At 52.7% G+C, this 20,880-nt stretch overlaps 1 protein-coding gene across 1 annotated transcript in view; it reads right to left on the reverse strand.

Annotated features, from left to right (window-relative positions):
- Nucleotides 1-20,880, reverse strand: part of ITGA11 (integrin subunit alpha 11) — a 110,991-nt gene that overhangs the window by 58,223 nt on the left and 31,888 nt on the right. Inside the window, exon 3 of the mRNA XM_081831313.1 lies at nt 2,718-2,818. Within this exon, the coding sequence (XP_081687439.1) occupies nt 2,718-2,818 (101 nt within the window). The remainder of the gene's footprint in view (nt 1-2,717; nt 2,819-20,880) is intronic.

Consider the following 20,880-nt stretch of genomic DNA (forward strand, 5'->3'; position numbering starts at 1 on the left):
CCTCACCTCACCTCACCTTACTTCACCTCCCTTCACCTCACCTTACTTCACCTCGCCTCACCTCACCTCACTGTGTACCATCTCCTTCCCCCTGGTCTCAGTGACTAAGTCCTTAGTCAGGTTGCTGACCCAGAAGCCGATGAACATGGTAGGGGAGACTCAAGCTCACATCCTGCTTTTGCTGCATACAGGCCTTGTGGACTTGGGGCAGTCACCACCCTCTCTTGGGTTCGGTCTGCCCCTTCTTGAGCAGGAGAGACTAGCATCTTTCTCAGTGGGTCTGTTTGAGGACTGTGTGGCACAAGCCCTTCCTCACGCGGAGCCTGCCTTCCAGAATTGCATCCTCTGCTTGAGCCTCTGCCCTTCATTAAAACCCCGACTTCATCCAGGTGTTGGGAAGAAAGTGCCAGTGACAGGCTTTTTCACACTGAGTTGTGAATGTCTGCCACCCATTTAGCCTTCCCTGGAGAGAGAAGAAAGAACATTCCTGGCTTGGTGAGGCTCACAGCCTGGAAAGGCCATAGGAAAACCCAGGAGTCAGGTTTCCCAGCCTTGCGTTTTCCACTGTGGGGATAAACTGACAGATGGTCTTCCTGCCTTACACTTTCTCCTTGGTGGGAGGGAAAGAAACACTCCCCAAATGAAAGGCTTCATGATCGGTTCTTTTCCTCTACTCTGACTCACTCTGCTGCCCACCACCTCCCAGCTTATGCCCCAGTTCGGGAATGTTTTCCAGGGTCTGATGGCTTCATGGCTCTCACTGCCAGCAGGGGCTCCTCCTCCTTTGGAGGGAAATAGGATCCACACTGGAAATCAGAGGAGTAAAGGAAACTAAATGATGAATTCATGTGTCTATGTCCCCACCTGGACCAGGAGCTTCTCTCAGCGGCCTTAGCCTGAACCCAGTGCTCACCCCTCCCACCCCCTCCTCACTCCCTCTGCCCCAGCTGTGCGGCCCTTCTTTCAGAGTAAGCTCATTCCCACCTCAGGGCCTTTGCATGTGCTCTTCCACTGCCTGGCATGCTCTGGCTCCACCTGACTCCTTGCCATCGGACCTTTGCTCAAATGTTACCTGCTTAAGGAGGCCTCCCCTGACCACCTTACTGAGGTAGAATCCCCTCCCCACCACCTCCCTCCCCAGCCTCTCCTCTCGTAGCTCTGTGGTTGATCACACAGCATTTATCCCTGCCTGTAGCAGTATGCCTGTCTATCTCTACCTGATTTCTAGTTTGTCTGCTTGCTTCTTGTCCTCTCCCAGGAGAGCCCTTGGCTTCCTGTGCCCTGCTGTATCCCCAGAAACTAGCACAGTGCTTGGCACATACTAGGTTCTCAGTAAAATTTGGGGACATATTAGACCTGGAATAGATCCTAGGGTCATCGAGTCCACCCTCCTCACTTTACATATGAGCGAACCGAGGCTCAGAGACAGGATGTGAACTCCCTATGGACACACAGTGCAGAAACTGTCCAGCTGGAAGGAGAAACCCAGCGGGGCTTGTTTCAGAAGCCTGTGCCTTCAGGGTGGGGGTGATTGGGTTCTGTGAGCCACCAGCGAGGCTCCCGCCTCCCCCCAGACTGTTTCCTTACTGGAGTCTGGGCCCCGGCTGTGCTAGGGGTTTGAACTTCCCACCCACGGTGCTGACGCAGATGTGGACAGTGGGAGCGTCCGGCACCATGTGATGGGACAGCTGGCCGCCCTGGGGATCTGGGTTCTTGGGCTTTCTCTTTGATGCGGGCCTTTGCCTCCATCTGCTTATCTGTTGAAGCTCTGCCACCTCCCCCACCAGGCCGCCCCCTCCCCGGCTTCACCTCCCCAGGGAGCCCCACCCCTCAGCTGGCTGCTGGGGGCCAGAGGCTGCCTTCCTAGAAGGCGGGGAGGCCAAGGGTCCTGGCTCTGGGGAAGGCAAGCCTTAGCGGCAGGGCTGAGACGGCAGCATCTCAGCCCAAATGGAACTTTCGCTCCCTCCTGAAAGCAAAGCCATGGTGTGACGTTTAGGACAGAGTGGAAGTGCTTTAGAGGATTAGCATGGGTGTTTTCACAGATGCACAAGGATGTGCACACATGCGCACACGCATACGCACACACGGATCCTGCGGGGCTCTTGGGTGAGGACAACGCCTTCATTTCTGGAAGGCCATGCTGCTCACTGACGGCAGGGTGGCTGAGGGCTGCCTGGATTGGAACCTCGGCCTCGCTACTTCTTAGCTAGGGGACTCTCGACAGATGCCCTCACCTCCCCCCGCTGCCATTCCCTCCTTTGTTACCTTAAATCTCGAATGGTCGTCGAGGGGATTAAACGAGTCAAAAATCCCTAAAAGTGCTTAAACCAGTGCCAGGCACACAGGGAACATTATAGAAGATATATGAATATTCGCTATTGTTATTACTTCAAAACTGGAAAGAAGACGGGAAATGTCTTTCTCCCGCTGGGAGAGAAAGCCTTGCGTTGAGGGGCAGTGAGGGAGTCGGAAAGAGCAACGGCCGGGTACACTGGAGGGCAAAGTTTGCATCCTGGCTGGCCCCTGACAAACTGGTGCAACTCTGAGAAAGTGGCTTCCTCCCTCTGGCCTCAGCTTGCTCATCTGTAAAATGGGGGCAGCGACCCCAGGGTGAGTGGGAGAAGCCAGCGTGACTGTGGGCATGGACGTGCTTTAAAGCCTGTCCCGCCCTGGACGGTGGTTGGCCTCACTGTGGGGAGACCAGAGGCTCACGTTACCCAGGTTGAGCTTGGTGCAGTTCCCATGGGTCACCGGACACTTGTACACGTCTCCCGTCTTTTGGTGGCCGTTGGTTTCCAATGGAGCACCCACGACCAGCCTGGGAAGGAAAAGAAGACAAGTAAAGACGCCGGAGGAGGTGCTTCTTCCTGGCAGAGGTTGGAACGGGGAGGGCAGTACTGAGGGGAAGATGGGGTGAGGAAGGCGGGAGGAAATGCTCAGGGGCAGCCGTGTGCAGACCCTCCAACTCAGAACCGTGTCTCCCAGGGAGAGGGACACCAGGTGTTTGGCACGAAGTCATGGGGCCTGTGACCTACTCTGGGCCCTTGCCAAGATCTAGAGATACAGAGATGAAGACCACATGGGTTCTGCTACAAATGGGATGGAGGTTAGTCCCTGGGAGAAGAGAGCAGGGCAGACGTCATGGGGGAGGTGTGGTTGGCCTGGGTCTTAACGGGTGATGATGAGTTTGTCAAACAGTGGGAGAGCGGTAGTGGTGGTCATTCAGGCAGAGGAATGATGGTTTTGGAGCCATAGAGTCCTGGCCATGTGTTAGGACCTGTGGAGGGCCTCATTCCTCATCGTACGTGACAGTCTTTCCGCTGCGGACCCAGGCGCTGGGGGGCATGGTGCCTAGTGGTCATTCATGGCTGCCTCCCGAGCCACTAAATCTTTGCTCAAGGTGGGCGAGGCACCCAGTGGGGCTAAAACATGGCCAGGGGCAGGCACCCAGCTGGGGCCTCCGCCTTGGGCCTTTGCCTTTGTGACCTTGCTTGCCCAAAGAAGCAATCGTGTCTTCTGACTTCTGCTGGCTGAGAGAGGACAGGCTTGGAGGTTCAGGCTACCCAGGACTCCAGTGGCTTCTTGTGGTCAGATTGCCCCCGGCCCCCGCTCCTGCCCACCTCTCTCTGCTCTCAGGGAAGCGTGAGAGGTCTGAAGGGGGTGGTTAACAGAGCTCTGTTTGAAATTAGAGTTTATGAAATAAGAGCTGAGCTTTCTCCCCTGGGAACCAGATAATGACAGATTCTAAATATATCCGCTTATTAAGCATGCCTATTTTTGACCAGCAGGAATTAATTGGACCCATAAAATCTGTTTGTCTAGACGATGTGATTTTTGGCTACTTAATTCTGTGAGCGATTGTGTGGTCAAGGCTGCTGCATTTTTTTCAGCAAGGGGGGGTGGGGAGAGAGAGGGAGAGACAGAGAGACACAGAGAGAGACCAAGAGAGAGGGAGGGAAGGAGGGAAGGAGAGAGGTAGAGAATGAGTGAGGGAGGGAGAGAGAGGGAGAGGAGAGAGAGAGAGACAGGGAGGGAGGGAGAGAGACAGGAAGGGAGGGAGGGAGAGAGGAAGAGAAAGCCAGGGAGGAGGGAGGAAAAGAAGGATGAAGAGAGGGAGGGAGGTGGGGAGAGAGGAAGACAGGGAGGGAGGTGGGGAGAGAGGGAACTATCAGTAAGTGAGCCTTGGGCTCCAAGCTTGCTTTTCTGGCTGCTCTAGTTTTCAAGGTCAACCTGATATGTGACCCAGTCTCCAAAGGGATGTTCCCTCCAGGGCCCCACCGCCTGCTGGTGAGTGCTTGCTAGAAAGAATGCTTTTGAGGAATACCTCATAGGGTGCCCCTGGGAGAACTAGGTGCAGCAGGTTCTAGGTCAGAAAAACCATGACCATCTGCTAGAAAACCTGTCTCCATGTGTCTTCTAGAAAACACCTCAGCAGCCTGATAAGGTGGACTCCTCACAACTCTGCCCATTTTATGGAGTGGAACTTTGAGGCCTTAGCGGCCTACTTGATGGGGCCCCCAACACAGGGATAGGCCTTTGGGCTGAGATTGTAGGGGCTGTGGTCTGTGTGGTCTTGAGAGGTCATTGAACTTTCCAGACCTTGGTTTTCTTAGCTGTGAAATGGGGTTATCAACCCCCGTACTATCTCTGTGCGAAGTCACAGATGTCAAAAGTCATCCAGAAACCAGAGGGGCTATCTCTAAGTAGCCTATGCAGAAAGACTAAGGTCATGGGGCACCTGGGTGGCTCAGTCGGTTGAGCGGCTGCCTTCGGCTCAGGTCGTGATCCCAGAGTCCTGGGATCGAGCCCCACGTCGGGCTCCCTGCTCAGTGGAGAGCCTGCTTCTCCCTCTCCCTCTGCCTGCCTCTCTGCCTACTTGTGTTCTCTCTCTCTCTGTCAAATAAATAAATAAAATCTTTAAAAAAAAAAAAAAGACGAAGGTCATGTGGTCTGGCAATGTCCAGCATGTAACAATCTGGCAGTTAAATCCACCAAATCATTGTGACCCCAAACTTGCCTCAAGACCAGGTGTTGTTCTTTTCAAAGAACAAGGGCCAGCCCCTACCTCCCCTCTCCATTCTCCAGACCTGATTTCCCTGGGGGACGCTGGCATCTCACGAGGTGGCAGGACAGGGCATACTGTCCCCATATTACAGATGCAGAAGCTGAGGCCCAAGAGAGGAGCTGACCCAGGCCCCCCAATCTGTCTGTGGCAGAGCCAGGACTGGTTCTCCTGGGACAGCTTTGTCTGTGTTGCCCCAAATATTTCTTTGCCATGCAGTGAGGGCCTGGGTCAGCCGTCTTTACCATTCTCGAGTCTTACCGTTACGTGCGCCTGTCAGGCTTGAGGTTTTAAGGCTATGATTCAATCTCACTGCGAGGGGGTAACTGCCCAAGCCCAGGAAAAATGTTTGCGTCACCACCGAGACCAGCCAAATGGCTCCTGGGGTCTGGCAGCCCTGGCCATCCCCTGTGGCCTCAGCCTTATATAGCCATCTGCGGCCTCAGGCTTGCCATGCCTCTGGGGGCAGGACACCAGTCCCTGTGGTGTGGACACCAGACAGCAAGACAAACCCCAAAGGTCATGGCGAGCATCAGGCCCTTTCCATGGGCTGCGTGCTGTGACTCACTGGCTGTGGGCTCCCGGCATTCTTCTGGGATCAGGGCTGCTGCGGGTGGGAGAATTGGTGGCAGGCTTCAGCCACAGCCCTGTGGGACCCCTCCCTGCTGGCTGCCCTCTATAGAAGCAGGACCTTGCCAAGGGAGGAGGCTCCCCGGAGAGAAGGCCACCTGAGGAAGGCAGGTGTGGCCCTGCTGGGTGCCGGGCTCCGTGGCTCCCAGCAAGTCCTGGCTCTGTACCTCACACCCTCTCCAACAGGGCCCCATGGGAACTCATCCTGACCTCCGCTTATCCTTGGCTCCATCCTTCAAGGCAATTTCAGCCTCTGAACCTTTTCAAACGCATGCTCCTATCAGAAAAAAAGGTAACATGTACCTCCAATGTGTATAAATTTATATGTAAATTATACTACTGTGAAACTGTTAGTCTGTATCTTAAATATCAGTAATGGTTTTTTTCCAGGTAAAATATAAACTTAAATAGAACTTGAATCATTTTATTTCTGTGCCCCAAGTATACTGTCCTACCCATGCCCGGTGGAGTGCACATCCCACCCCGGACACCATCCCTTTGAGATCCGGTAAAATTCCCACCTACTCCAGGAAGTCCTCCCTGATTACCCCATGCTTTCCCACATGAACTAGCATGTAATCTCTCCTGCCTGCTGTGGCCAGTAGTTTATCATAATTCCTTGAAGGCTGAGATGTCCTCATCTGGCCTTGCTGCCAGGACTAGCATTGGGTGGTCTGGAAGGCCCTCGGTAAAGAGGTACCTATCAGCTTCTCTGACCTTATGGTTGATGGTCCAGAGCTGCAGCAGTGGCTTCCGGAGCTTTTGGCTTTGCCTCAGACCTAAGAGGAGCCCCAAGTTCAGTGCCCAGAAAAAGGGTTACTGAGAAATGGAGTATTTTCTGTGCAAAGGAGTGATCCAGCTTCCATTTAGAGTCAGTGTTGCTTGCTTCCCTGGGTCCCATGTCTCTCTTCCCACAGTCCTTGTTTTTGTTTGGGGATCCAGGGAACCTGGCTCCATTCCCAGCTCCTAGGGACTGAGCACATATCTCAGGCGAGGCCTAGTTTATCCCCTGGCTGCAGTGATTAAGTCAGGGTCACCCCCATCAGAGTGAATCTCGGGACTTTTGCTTGGGACTCAGGGACCAAAGTAGTTCCTTTTCTCTGGACGCCATATGTAGATGTAAGCCGTGGAATTGCCGGCAGCCACCTTGTGGCAACGAGAGTTGTGAGCTGATGCATGGACAGAGGGAGGGCTGAGAGAAGCATTAAGAGAAGGAGCTGAAGTCCTGATGATACTGTAAGCCCCCAGATCAAACTCTACCTGAAGCCATAACTACTTTTTACATATAAACCTGTTTGGGTTGAGTTTTCAGGTATTTATAACCATAGACATCTAACTAGAGTGTGCCAAAAAAATCCACATAGTTAAAATTACCCTTAGAAATTCCATATATTACCATGCTGTAAGAGGAACCTGACATCCAAGGCCAAAGAGAGAGGAGCAGATTCCTATCCTTCAGCTCCTGCTCCATCTGGGGCATAGACTTACTTTGCCACGAGTGGTGGGTGGATTCAGAGACACCACGTATATTATTTCTCTGGTTGTTTAGCTGAATGCATAAAACCGTCCCCTGGTCCAGCCTTGTGGGAACAGAAATTCTTTTGTTCTATGTGCATCACTCTTACAACAGCTCCTTGGACAGGGAGCTCTGCACTCCTGGGGTTTCTGGGTACCTGGTAACTGACCGGGCAGGCCATTGGAGCCGAGAGGAAACTGAGAGGTTCCTTGGGTCAGCCTCACGACATGACAGTGAGTCATCGGAAGCCAGAGCAGGGAATTCCAATGTCTGAGGTCTCAGAGCACACGGTGCATGGCATCCTGATTCCCAGGGCAATGGTCCCCCAAAGCCGGGAGGGTGGAAAGCATGGGGGCAGGGGCTGGGGCTCTAGGCTCATTGATTATTTTTTTTCATTTTAATGAAACCCTTTTGGTGTCGTTGAATTGCACTTGATTTTGATCACCAGAACAGCTTTGAGGCTGGAAGGGCAGTTAGTATCTGAGGCTCAGAAGGTGATGTGACAAGGCTGTGGAGAGACACTGGGACTCCAAGTCTAGTGCTCTTTCCACCACTGTGAAAGAGTGGCCAGTTCAGAAGGCTCAGCGTGGAGAGGGGCTGCCCCCCTGGAGCCAGCTGGGCCTGTCCTCCAGGGGCCTCTTGCCTCCTCCTCTCCCACCCGTTCTATTCCCTCCCTCACCTGTTCCTCTCTCCCAGCACCCCTACTCCATTCAAACCCACCCAGGCCCTTTGCTCCATTTTTTTCTTGGCTCCATTTTCCTTCCCTGAAATCAGATAGGGGCATCGGGGAGGGAGGTCCACTTGAAGAGCAGAGAGCTCAGGGGAACAAAGGAGAGACTATTCCTTTACTGAGGTTTTTCCTCTCCCTCTCTCTCCATGGAAAATGTAATCTCCTGCAGCCAGCATGAATAGGGTGGTTAATGTGTTCAAGATGGGGCTGGGGAAGTGCTGAGTGCAGCAAACCCCATGCTGGGGCGGGGGCCCTGGGGCTGTATTGGCTGGGGGCAGGGTGCGGAAGGAGAGCCCTCCTGGCACCTGCTGATCTTCCTGGTTCGGTCGGAGGGGCTTGTGGCTCAGAGGCCTGGCAAGGCCTGGACTCCTGGGGGCCAGAAAAATGAAGACTCCTCTGTTTGCCAGCACATCCCTAACTCCCTCTGCCCCTGTGCAACCCCCATCAGAGGTGGAAATCCTTTGTGTGCATTTGAAACAAACACATATACAGTGAGGATTAATTTTATGTGCCAACTTGACAGGGCTAGGGGTGTTCAGATATTTGGTCAAACATTATTCTGGGTGTATCTGCGAGGGTGTTCTGGGATGAGATGAGCATTTAAATCTGAAGACTGAGGAAAGCAGATTGTCCTTCCTCGTGTGGGTGGGCCTCATTCAAACAGTCGAAGGCCTGAAGACAAGAGGGCTGACCCTAGCCCCAGTAACAGAGAATCCTTCCTAACAGACTGCCTTGGAACTGAGACATTGGCTTTTTCTTATTTGCGGTCTCAAATGGAAACTTCCGCTCTCCTAGGTCTCCAGCCAGCGGCCCTTCACACAGTAAGTACCCCATCGGCTCCTCTGAGTCTCCAGCTTGCTGATGTACCCTGCAGATCTTGGGACTCACCAGCCTCCATAATCATGTGAACCAACTCCTTATAATAAATCTCTTTATATAGGGGCGCCTGGGTGGTTCAGTCGTTGGGCGTCTGCCTTTGGCTCAGGTCGTGATCTCAGGGTCCTGGGATCGAGCCCCACATCGGGCTCCCTGCTCCGCGGGAAGCCTGCTTCTCCCTCTCCCACTCCCCCTGCTTGTGTTCCCGCTCTCGCTGTGTCTCTCTCTGTCAAATAAATAAATAAAATCTTTAAAAAAAAATCTCTTTATATATGTATATGTATACACACACATATACACACACATCCTATCGGTTCTGTTTCTCTGGAGAACCCTAATACAGTTACATAGTGCTTGTTCCGTTCTAAGGGTTTTGCATGTATTTGCTGCTCCTGGTGATCCATGCCCTCATTCTTTCATGAATCATGAGCATTTTTTGAGCCCCTGCTAAACCATCAAGCACTGGGGGCATGACAACACACATGATGTCATCTTGCCTTCCGGAGGTTTCCAGAGGAGCCTCCCCAGTGAGACAGGCAGGTTAAGAGGTCGTTACAACACTCCAGTGGTTCTCAAAGTGGTTCCCAGACCAGCAGCATCAGCCTCCCCTGGAGCTGGTTAGAAATGCAACATCCTGCCCTCCACCCCCCACCCCAAAACTGACAGAATCAGAAACTAAAAGGGGGACCCAGCATCTGTGTATTAACAGGCCCTCCAGGGGATGCTGATGCATGTAATCATAATACATAGGGTGACCTGCAACCCTAGCTGAGCTCAAAGCCCTAAATCCATTCCAGTAAAATCCACCTTCTTTACTCTGCCTGCCAATGCTCTGTGTTTGCCCACTGCCGCTCACCTGCCTGTCCCCCCGTTTATCAGGGTGGCTCTGAATGTGGCATGGCTGGGTCTGTCACTTGAGGCTCAGCTCCAATGTCACCTCCCCCAAGGGGCCTTTCCTGACCACCTGCCACTCCTGTCTCACCACCCTGCCTTAGCTTCCGATAGCACTTCCCCGTCTCTGAAGACAACTTTTTTTTTTTTTAAAGATTTATTTATTTGAGAGAGAGAGAGAACATGAGTGGAAGGGGCAGAGGGAAAGACAGAGAGAATCTCAAGCAGACTCTGGGCTCAGTGTGGAGCCGATGTGGGGCTCCATTTCACTACAGTGAGATCAGGACCTGAGCCGAAACTAAGAGTCGGGCGCTCAACGAACTTCACCACCCAGGTGCCCTTGAAAATGCCTTTTTAATTTTTTTCCCATTCATCATCTTTTAAAAACAAATTTTTTTTCATCTTTTTAAAAATTTTTTGACACAGAGAGAGCACTGGGGGGGCGGCAGGCAGAGGGAGAAGCAGGTCCCCCGCCAAGCAGGGAGCCCAATGTGAGTCTTGATCCCAGGATCCTGGGATCATGACCTGAGCCAAAGGCAGTCGCTTAACGACTGAGCTACCCAGGTGCCCCCTGTTCATCATCCCTATCTCCCAGTAGAATGTGAGCTGCAAGGGGGGTGAGGACCTCGTTGGTCAGGTTTGCATCTCTAGACACCCCAGCACCCACGAGAGTGCCTGGCACAGAGTAGCTCCCCAAAATACAATTGTTGGATGAATTAGCCAATCACCTGAGCGGGATGACTGTAATCCTATAGCCTGCAATTTGGGACCACTGACTACAGGCCCTCTTTGGTCTCCCAACACCTGTTAATCTGGCTGGGAGAGTGGAACAAGCTCTATTGGAGGAGCCAACACCCGAGATAAGGCTGTTAACTGCCCTGGGCCTCAGTGTTCTCATCTACTGAATGGGACCGAACACACCTGGGCTACTAGGGTTTTGAGGGTGGTGCGCCCCAGACCTTGCTGGTCATCACAGGCACCTGGGGAGTTACCAATTCAGGTTCCTGGGTCTCACATCCAGAAGGTTCTCATTCAGCCAGCTGGGGACAGGGCCCAGGAATCTATTCTTAGAAGCTCCCAGATGTTCAGGCAGGGAGCAGATATGTGAATATGTGGACATGTGAAAAAGCACGTGTGTCCCAGGAATTTTTACTACATCTGGGGATCATGATCACGGCAACCTTCTTAACTGTCCAGGAATGTTTTTTTCTTTTTCCTTTAATTTGTTTCTTTTGGTCACAAGAAAACACGTAACATAACACATAAGTGATACAAGCTTGCTGTTTAATGTTCATAGTGCAGAATTGTGCAAAGTATAATATGCAAGGCTTCCCCTCCTTCACCCAGCCCTCTGTAGATAACGACCACTAGCAACAGGGGTGCAGAAAACCTTCCAGGCATTTACGGAGCGAATTTGGAAAATGGAATATTCTACACACATGGTTCCGTAGTGAACTATTTTCACTTAATTATTTTATATTTGAACAAGTGTCTGTGTCAGTGTATATCAATGCCACACTTAGACCTGGTCTCTGGGCCCCTGCCCTGGGTCCCACTCTGACCCGTCTCTGACTGTGCCCCCTCCCATGGGGTGAGGAGTCCTAGGCGTCAAAGGGACAGGACACCTAGAGCCCATGGCCTCCCAGTCTGGGTGCGGGGATGCTGAAATCTCCTGCTCAAACAGCTCAGGACAGGCTTCTTCCACGGGTCTTTCTGACGGCAGATCCTACCACCAATAAGGCTAGCAGAGGAGTGGCTGCTCGATGGGGTTATGGATAGAGCTCGAGATGCAGCCTTTCATCAGCACTAGTGAATAAACAAGGCTCCATGCTCGAGTAGCTACTCGGGACAGTGCAGTCAGTGGGGACAAAGCCCGTGCCTGTTACTGTGCAGGCAGGCTCTGGAGCTGGCCCCCGTCGTCTCGGGCACAGAGCCTGCCTGACAAACATCATCACGGCTGTTGACTTCACAAGCTTGGTTTTCTGCTTGGTTCCTGGAAACTTCTGGGTCCAACTCAGCTTACATCCAAACAGCATTTTTTCCCAAGTTGCAGAAGAGGGAAGAGTGAGGGAAAGTGACTGCAAAGGACAATCTCAGCCCACTGGACGGGAAAACGAGAACCTGACCCACTGACCGTGAAGAACGGAGTGGCCAAGTTGTGCCGTTTAGCTCAGCGCCCCTCCCCTTCACACACCCGGATGCCAGTCTCCCAGGGCCACTTGTCCTAGTTTTCACCAGACCTGGAACTCTCCTTCCTGCCTCTGTGTGTGCAGTCCCCTGATTCCAAACTCTTGAGCCTGCCCCCTTCCATCCACTCTTCAGTGCCTCTTCTTCCAGGACCCCCTCCTTGATCTCTCAGCTGAAAGCTCTCTCTCACTTCCCATGAAGCTTTGTTTCTACCTTCCTGTCTGTTTTTTCTCTCCTTTAGAAAATTTGCCTCGAGATAGCAGAGAGTGAGACCCCGATCCACCTTTAAGTCTCCCTTTTGGTGCTGGTCAATGTACCTTGAACACAGTCTAGGCTTAATAATTGCTTCCTGAGTGAATATACAGATGGACAGCTGGAGGATGCTGCTCATTTTGCAAAGATGAGTTGAATCTTCACTCAACTTCTTGGGGGGTAGGTAGCTAGGAGCAGAGCTGAGTTCTTCTGGGCACCCTCTGCAGCTGGGCCTCCAACTTTGGAATGCCCTTGGCCTGGTGCTCCCCAGGAAGGTGGCTGTGGGCTGGCCTCCCTTCGGAGAGGGGAGCGTAGGGATCCCCTGCTTCTCTTTTCAAAATGTCTGACAAGCTTGCTTGTTTTTCTGAGTCACGCCCAGGGTTGATTCTTCCCCCCACTTTTATAACAACTCTGTCCTCCGAAAATGAAATGTAAACACATGGATAGTTTGGGCAGATGTTGCTCAGTGGAATGTATGGTTTCAGTGTCGTGGCAGCTCCTCAGTCCGTACTTGGTAGCAGGGCCAGGGGCCTTGGAAGCCCCCGTTCTCTCTCCCAGTCAGGCCTGCTTCCTCGGGTTCACGATCAGGCTGGTGATACTCAAAATGTGAGCACCATACGCAGCCCACGGCTCATGGCATTGCCCCCAGGGCCAGGGGAGGCAAGCACACAAGAACTCATCTGCATCTGGCTGAAGAAGACAGCAAGGCCCAGAGAATGTCAGAGGCTCTGGGTAGAGGCTGAGGCACAGCTGGGATACTCCATAGTCCTACTGAGTCCACTGCCCCTTCCGCCAGCAGGACTTGGGGAAAGGAGCAAAAGGGGAGAAGGGGCAAAACAACAGATGCTGTTTTTCAGCTTGGGGCCTGTTGTCACGTTTATGGTTAATTCCGATCTCCTCCCAGGCAGGCTAAGTGACCTGGGGGGAGCCCCCTGCCCTCTCTGGGCCTGTTTCCTCATCTGTGAAATAGAGCTTGGGCAGATTCAGTTCAGAGAAGGAGTCACTGAATGCTCACTATGAGCTGGGCACTGAGGATGGAAAGCTGAATGGAGCGCAGTCCACACCCTTGATGTGGAGGAGGCCAAGAGACCTGCACCCGATGATATCAGGGTGGGGGACAGTGCTACGAGACGGGGCCCCGGTGTGGTGGGGGCACAGAGGAAGGGCACTTGCTCAGCCATCTGGGAAGCCTTTCTGGAGCAGGCAACTGCTCGATGGAGACTTGCAAGGTGAATAGGTGTCCCCCAGGCGAAGAGGGACTGGGGCCCATGGGGAGGAATGACAGCTGAGTCTCGGCGGTGCCAGGCTGATGTGTGTGATTCTAATGCACTTCCTGTGGCAAAGGCTTCCATGGGCCACGGATGGACCCGGGGAGACAGACAAGTGCCTGCCTTCACAGAGCTCGGGGTGCGGTCATCCTTAGCTGGGCTCACGCCATTCATCCCCTTTCTTCCTCCCCACCCACATCTCCTCGACACCCCAAATTCCCACCCTTCTCCCCTCGTTTGTGTAGAGAACTCTACCTAACGTGGCCTGAAGTGTAGATAGATGGTTAAGTGCCTACATGTTTGAGGACCATTGCATTTTCTCCCTGATCAGATTAACCTCCCTGTCTCCCTCCCCCACTTTCCAGAGTCTCTAAGTTCCTGCAGTTTGCCACCCCTTTGGGTTCAGGCATTGAGGGTCACTCTCAAAGTAAGCCTGGAACCGGCTAACCCACGGAATCCACGAGAACTCCCAGACCCCTTAAATCAGTGGTTCCAGAACCTTGGCTGGGCATCTGACTTATGTGGGGATGTTCAGGAGTATGGATTTCTATCTCCAAAGATTCTGATTTTGTAAGTCTTGGACTGGGCTAAAGAATCTTTTTAAACCTTCCGCAGGCAATTCTGCCTGCTTTAGGAACCCCTAGATTATATTATCAGGTGATCACCAGGCTTTGAAATAATGGAAAACAGGCCACATAAGAATTGGGGACAGGATGCCCAATCAAAAACAGTTAACAAGCACTACTTAACAAACATCGACTTTCAAAGCACTTTGTATGAACAAGCAAATAAACTAAGGCGTGCATAAAGGACTGTTTGGGGCAGCTGATGATGTGTCTGGGCTTGTGCTAGGTGCTTCCTTGGACATTAACCCAAGTCACCCAGCTGGCTAAGGAGCAGCTCCATGGCCTCATTCTCCCCGTCTCTGGGCACAGGAGGGCAGGACACACAGAGACCAGCCCTGAGTTGCATCAGGGAATTACTGGCTATGCAAAATCCTTCGAAGTACTTTCTGTCTGGTTCAAAGCTCAGATTTATTTCCCTCCTCTCCCTTCTGGATTGTGAGTAATGGCTCTTCTTACAGAATTATTATTGGAGAAGCCATAAAAAAGCAAAGAGGCTGTAGACTCACTTGAACCACTGGAGGGTACAGTCTGTCATTACATCATTGCAACCATCCTCCCTCTTGGGTAACAAAATCCCTGGCTCGGGGGTCGGGGAGAAGCAGAAAGGACAGTGCAGAGAGGAGTTGCTGCTGCGAAGTAGGCACCAGCGTGGGGCCAGACTCCTGTTCACCCCCCACCTGCTGCCTGCCTCACTCCCCTCCCATACCTCAGCCTCTCACCAACCTCTCTCATGTGGGGCCACTGTCCCCAGGCTCTTTACCACCAGAACGTCCAGCTTAGGGCTGCCTTGAGATTTAGGTAGGTCACAGCCTGACTTCTAGAACCATTCTCCCCTTCTCCTTTTGTGGGTCTGTGCCAAGCAGAGATGAATCAAAGGCGAGCCTTACCCTTGGGGGCCCTTTGCGACTTCTCTTAATTGGCTTTTTCTACAACTCTCCACGTCTGTCTGCATTATTGGCTTAGGGTGACTAATCACAGCTAAACCAGGAATAAATGGTTCGAGAAAGGATTTAGAGATTCCACAGAAGGCAAGAGCAACCTTGTCAAGATGGTCTGGAGTCAATGACAAGCATTTGCCAATGGCCATGTGTCTGAGGGATGCAGTCGTGTGGAAGAGAACAAGCGCCATGGGAAAGAGTTTGAAATCCTGAGGAGCCCTTGATTCTTCATGAAGTAGTCAGGAAAAGCTAGAAGGAGGTAATTTTTTTTTTTAAGATTTTATTTTATTTATTTGACAGAGAGACACACACAGAGAGAGGGAACACAAGCAGGGGGAGTGGGAGAGGGAGAAGCAGGCTTCCTGCTGAGCAGGGAGCCTGATGCGGGGCTTTATCCCAGGACCCTGGAATCATGACTTGAGCCGAAGGCAGACGCTTAATGACTGAGCCACCCAGGCGCCCTTAGAAGGAGGTATTCTATCCAAGTCTGGAGAAAGCAAGGCTTAGGTTAAGCAGTGGTCCATCACAGTTGAGGTTAGTGAGAAAAAGCATGTATAGCACACTGATTTGTTTTTATAGTTGAATATAACTCTAAAACATGTTTATTCCAATTATGGTTTTCAATAAGGAGCTCAGTCTTTCACATTTTATAGCCGAGCGGTATGGAAGTACGTGCTAGCCCTAAGCTGTTAGTAACATCAACGGGAAGCCTAGGTAATAGACGTGAGGAGCCCTTACCGGCCAGCTTTGCTCCCCCTAGTGTCAGTTATGAGAATTGCAGATAAAGTGCTAAGGTGAAATTAATAACCAGTCTTGAAAATTCAAACCTATGAAATTATAGAAAGCCATTCTCAAGATGGAGTGAATGTCAGCATTAGTTTGTTCTCCACGTCATGTGAGGAGCCCTCCTTCCCTGTCCTGTGCTGGACCCAGGAAGGACGTTGGGGGTCCCAGAAGGAGCCAGGTGGAAGAGTCCATAGGCCCCTGGGGCGGGGGCAAGACGGGGGGCGGGGCGCGTGGAGAAGATGCTGGCTTTCCTGAACCGCCCTCTGGCTTCCCTGAACCGCCCAAATTAAATTTATTTTCTTTCATGGAGGTTAGTAACCAGGAGACTTTCCTTTCAGCGTTTCCACTTACCCTCAAAGCATGCAATGGTTGGCTCCACGCCTCTCCAAGCTCAGCACTAAGGTTGTTCTGGGACCCTGAGGACCGGCCTCAGCGCCGTCTCAGGTTGACCCGCTGTGTGTGTGTGTGTGTGTGTGTGTGTGTGTGTGTGTGTGTGTGGCCCGGGGTTACCTGAGCCCTCGCTGACATACTCTTCAAGTCCCTGGACTTCCTGTGTGGTTGTGGCATAAAAAAAAAAAGAAGAAGAAGAAGAAAGAGAAGGAGAAGAAAGAAAGGAGAGAGGAAGAGAGAGCAAGGCAAGAAGAGAAACAGTATCTGGAGATGCGAGGGGCCGGGTAAGTGTTTGCCGACTGCGTCTTACATGTGCGCCCGGCCCCAGCCCCGGGGTTCCTGCTGCGGGCTCTCCCTGGCGGCTCGGAGCACTGCTCTGTCTCTGAGGGCCTGAAGGTGCCCCCGGCTCCGGCCTGGAAGGAAACCGGCTGGATTTCCACTCCTCCAGCCCGCCGCGGCTCACGCTCTTCTGGGGCAGGTGCTGCCTGCCAGGGGCTGCTGGGTGCCCGGGCCCCGGGCCCTGGGCCAATGAGCACAGTTTTTCTCTTTCTCGCTCTTCCTCTCTTGGTGCGTTGGGTGATTTCATGCTACCCTGGGCTTTGCTTCTGTAGTGATTTATCCCTTAACCAGAATGAGTCATGGTACCGGATTTTATTTGTTCCAAGAGAAAATAGCAGAGGGCACTTCTGCACTGCGGTGTTGGGAGCCTGCTCCGGGGGCCTGAGCCAGGAGAAGAGCTCGGGCCACTCCTCAGTGCGATTTCTACAGCAACAAAGGCTGAGGCTGCCCCAGACCTGACAGCCCGCTCGGGCACCAAGGAGGAGGGATGGGCTTGCAGAAGACCTGCCTGTTCTGCCCAAACAACAGTCCCCGGGGCCCTTTTCCTCGAAACCTTTCCCCAGACACCATACCCTTTTGTGGAGGATAGGCCAGCGCAGGGAACTAACTCCAGCAAAATCCGCCCGCAGTAGACACTTCGCACACCATCTCCTATTTCTCCCTCATGAGAACCCTTTTGGGCTCGCATCACCATGCCCATTTCACAGATGAAGAAACTGAAGTCCAGGAAGTGTCTGTAACATGCTCTGTTCCCCTGGCTTGGAAAGTGGCTGAGCAGGGAAGGGAGCCCAGGTCTGTGTGGCTCTGAAGCTTAGACGTCTCCTTAGGAAAAAGCCCCCTCAGTGTACCCTCATTTATGTGCCCAGGCAGGATACCTGTGTCAACTGTGAGACCTGCCATAACCCTGAGGGAAGGGGCTGGAAACCCGCCGGGGCCGGGAGAGGAGAGAATGGCAGGGCCAGAGGGCACCCTGGGCTTAGGCTTGACCCCAGAGTTGGTGGATTTATTCCAGTCCACTGGACTGGAATATTCTATGTGAGTGGGCCTCTTGTTATCTGAGAAGGTCCATACAGAAAGTCCATGCTATAAAAGAATCAGCACCTTACCCCAATTAGAACTTAGTTGAAATAGATATCACCTAGGAAGGAGCAGGGTGGGAAATCCAGAAAGTAGGAAGAGGAAATGGGCAAAGAGAAGAAAAAAGAAAATTGGAAGGTAAGAGAAGGCAGAGGGAGGGCTAAGAGAGACAGGAGGATGACAGTGAGGTGTGAGCAGGTCTTCTCAAGCCCCATCCCGAGCTGACTCTGGGCTCCCCAAGTCCCCATTTCCCCACACATGGGAGCACCTACGCGGTTCAGGTCATTTTGTGTCTGCCTGTTGTCATCAGCTTAAGATACCGGGAGCAGAAACCTCTAGGTCTGTGGTTCTCAGAGTGTGGTCCGCAGACTGACAGCACCAGCTGCTCCTGGGAACTTGCTGGATAAGTGAATTCTCAGGTCCCACCCCAGACCTAGTGACTCCGAAGCTCTGGACCTGGGGCCCAGCAATCCCACGTAATGAGCCTTCCAGGGGAATCTGGTGCCCACTGAGGTTTGAGAACCACTTGCTCTAGAGTAGTAAGTGCAGACATTTCACAGATGTTGCAGTGAGTCTTTGAGAGAGCTCTTGACTTACTCTGCGTGCGTAAGTGCACATCATGAGCGTTTCCATCCATTACAAGGGCTCCGGTCCTGTAAGGGGTTTGCCCAGCGCTGCAAGTTCCCCAGCTGCTCCCCCACCGCCCGCTGCTTCCCGGAGGGGCACTCAGGGATAACCCCACCCCCTCTGTCTCGCAATTCTCCCCTCTCCTCTGCCCTCTGGGACACTGCACCCCTTTCTGTCCCCACCTCTGACAGTTCTCTCTCCCTCCTCCCCACTCACACCCACAGGCATCCTAGGGTTCTTTCCCCAGCCCCCTCCTTCTCTCTGAACGCTCCTCTGTGAATGTAGTGCTCCCAGCACACATCTGAGTCTTGGCCATGATCTCCCCACCAAGCTGAAGGTCTCTGGCCCCTGCTGCTGGCTGGCCACCTGCACCTGATGACTGTCGGATACTTCAAACCGTGGGACCAAAGCTTAGCTCCTGTTCCCCCAAAGTCAGTCTCCTGTTGCCGGATTTTGCTTTTCTGCCTTTTCGTTGTCTTCCCGGTCAGCAGGATCTGCCCCTCAGTCATCCTTCATCCTGTTTCATCTGCCTCCTTCTATTCTTGCCCTAACTCACTTGATTCCAGCCACACGCAGTGTTCCTTGAACATTCCAAGCATCCTCCTACCTCCTACCTCCTACCTTTGCACTTGCCATTCCCTCACCTGGAATACTCTTTTCTCAGGTAGCCATGTTGTCTCAGATTCTCCCTTTCCTTTGGGTCTCTGGTGGCTGTCACCCTTAGCATTGAGGCCTTTCTTGGTGGCCTGCATAAGGTGGCAGCACTCACCTACCCCCCGCCCCCCCACTTGTAAGCCCCTTTACCCTGCCTAATGCTTCTCCATTGCCCGGATCACCATTTGACAGACGATGGACAAACTAACAACCTGTCTTGTCCCACTAGAAGAAGAGCTCCATCAGGGTTGGGACTTTGCCGTTTTGTTCACCATTGAATTCCCAGGACCTAACACCAGGTTCTCAAGGATGAATGAATGAACTACTGACACTCACAAAGCAGGCGCCTTCCTCAAGCCTCCACTCAGACTTCCATAGCCTTCCCACCAGCCTTCTCACCTCAGGCTCTCCTCTTTCAGTTCCCTCCTCCACATAGTAGCCAAATTGAGCACCCTAAACATCACACCTCTGGTGAACCACTCTCCTGCTCTAAAACTTCCACTGGCTCCCCCTTGCCTCCCAGATACAGTCCCCTTGCTCTGGTGTTCTCCTCGCCCTCCCAGCCTTTGGCTTCACTGCTCGGCTTTCTGCACCTTCTCCTCCAGCATCATGGGATGGTGTCCTTTCTTTAAATGTGGTCTTTTCTTTTTCACCTCTGTACAACTACTCATGCTGTGCCCTCCAGTTATTTTCTTCTCACCCATGTGCATTCTGCCCATGGAAATCCTACCCATCTGGAAGCTCCCTCCTCCACTGCCTCTCCTGATTCCCTCTGCCTCCTGAATTCCCACCCTCCCTTGGTATTTATCATGGGGGACTGGGGTTCTATGAACATACACCCTCCCTTCCTGGCTGGCCTCAGCACGTTTATGTGAATCTGCTAGCGTTGGGTCCTGGGGACACCACTGCCTCCGTTCTCATAGGGCCAGCAGTGGGGCCAGTGGGGAGGGGCATCTCGGAGGAAGCCTGTAGGTTCCAGCTGGCCTCAGGGCTGGGGCTGCTTCTGCTCTGGCCCCCCTCGGGCCTAATGAGATCTGGGCTCCAGACCTGGCTCGGACCCTTACTAATTATGTTCTCTCTCTCTTGAGTCTCAGTTGCCCCACCTGTAAAATGGGGACAAGCCGACTTCTCTTACAAGTTGCTCATGTTGTTCTTGAACTTGCACCCCAGGGAACGCACCATGCCCTCTTGTTTTTAAAGCCCACTGAGTTCCAAAGGGGTCCCTTCGTCAAGCCCGCTAGGGCTGTCTGGCTCCCGCTCCCCAATGCCCTCGAGGGGAGAGAGCCAAATGCCCTGCCTTGCCAAGAGCTGAAGCTTCTCTCTCTAGGGGTGAGAGCTTCAATGACAAACTGGAAGCCTGTGGGGCCCGGCTCTGTTTTTCCTCAGCACCAGGAGGCTTCCTGTTCCGGGGGACCGAAGGCTTGGAGAGGCCTTCCACAAACCCTACGCTGAAGCTTCTGGAACATCAAATGGTCTTAAAAACCAACTGATTTAATGATTTCAGTGTACATGCATTAGAGTCATATGGATTAAATTTCTCTGAAAATACACAAGGGCTTTAAAAACAGGGACAGAGAAGGCTCCGTGCAAGAGGAATTTGTTTTCTCTTTTCCATTTTGTGTGTCTGTGTGTGTTGTTATTGTTGCTTAACCTGAGGCATGTGAAAAACTATTCAAGATATCTGAAGCACTGTGTCCAGTCAGCTTTGCCCAGTTTGAGTTTAGAGTTGGGGGCGCCATGGACAGGAGGCAAAGGGTTAAGAAAATAAAGTGGCATCCCCATCAGGTCTGTCCCCTCATCCTCCAGCTGTTTCCATCTGGCTCGGGTGCCCTTGATGTTCAAGGAGGCTCACAGCCTGGTAAATGGGGGCCAGGCCTCGTCAGCATCTGTGGTGGAAGACAGCTGGGGAGCCTTTTCTGTGGCAGGGCTGGGACCTGGGTATTTGGGCAGGGGCTGGGGGGTGATGTTGTTCCCCATGGGCATGTTCCTCCCTCCAGCAGAGAAGATGGTCCTCAGGAACCCCCACCCCCC

The sequence above is a fragment of the Leptonychotes weddellii genome, chromosome 9, assembly GCF_054177405.1.
Source record: "Leptonychotes weddellii isolate Sample4059 chromosome 9, ASM5417740v2, whole genome shotgun sequence".
NCBI lineage: Eukaryota > Metazoa > Chordata > Mammalia > Carnivora > Phocidae > Leptonychotes > Leptonychotes weddellii.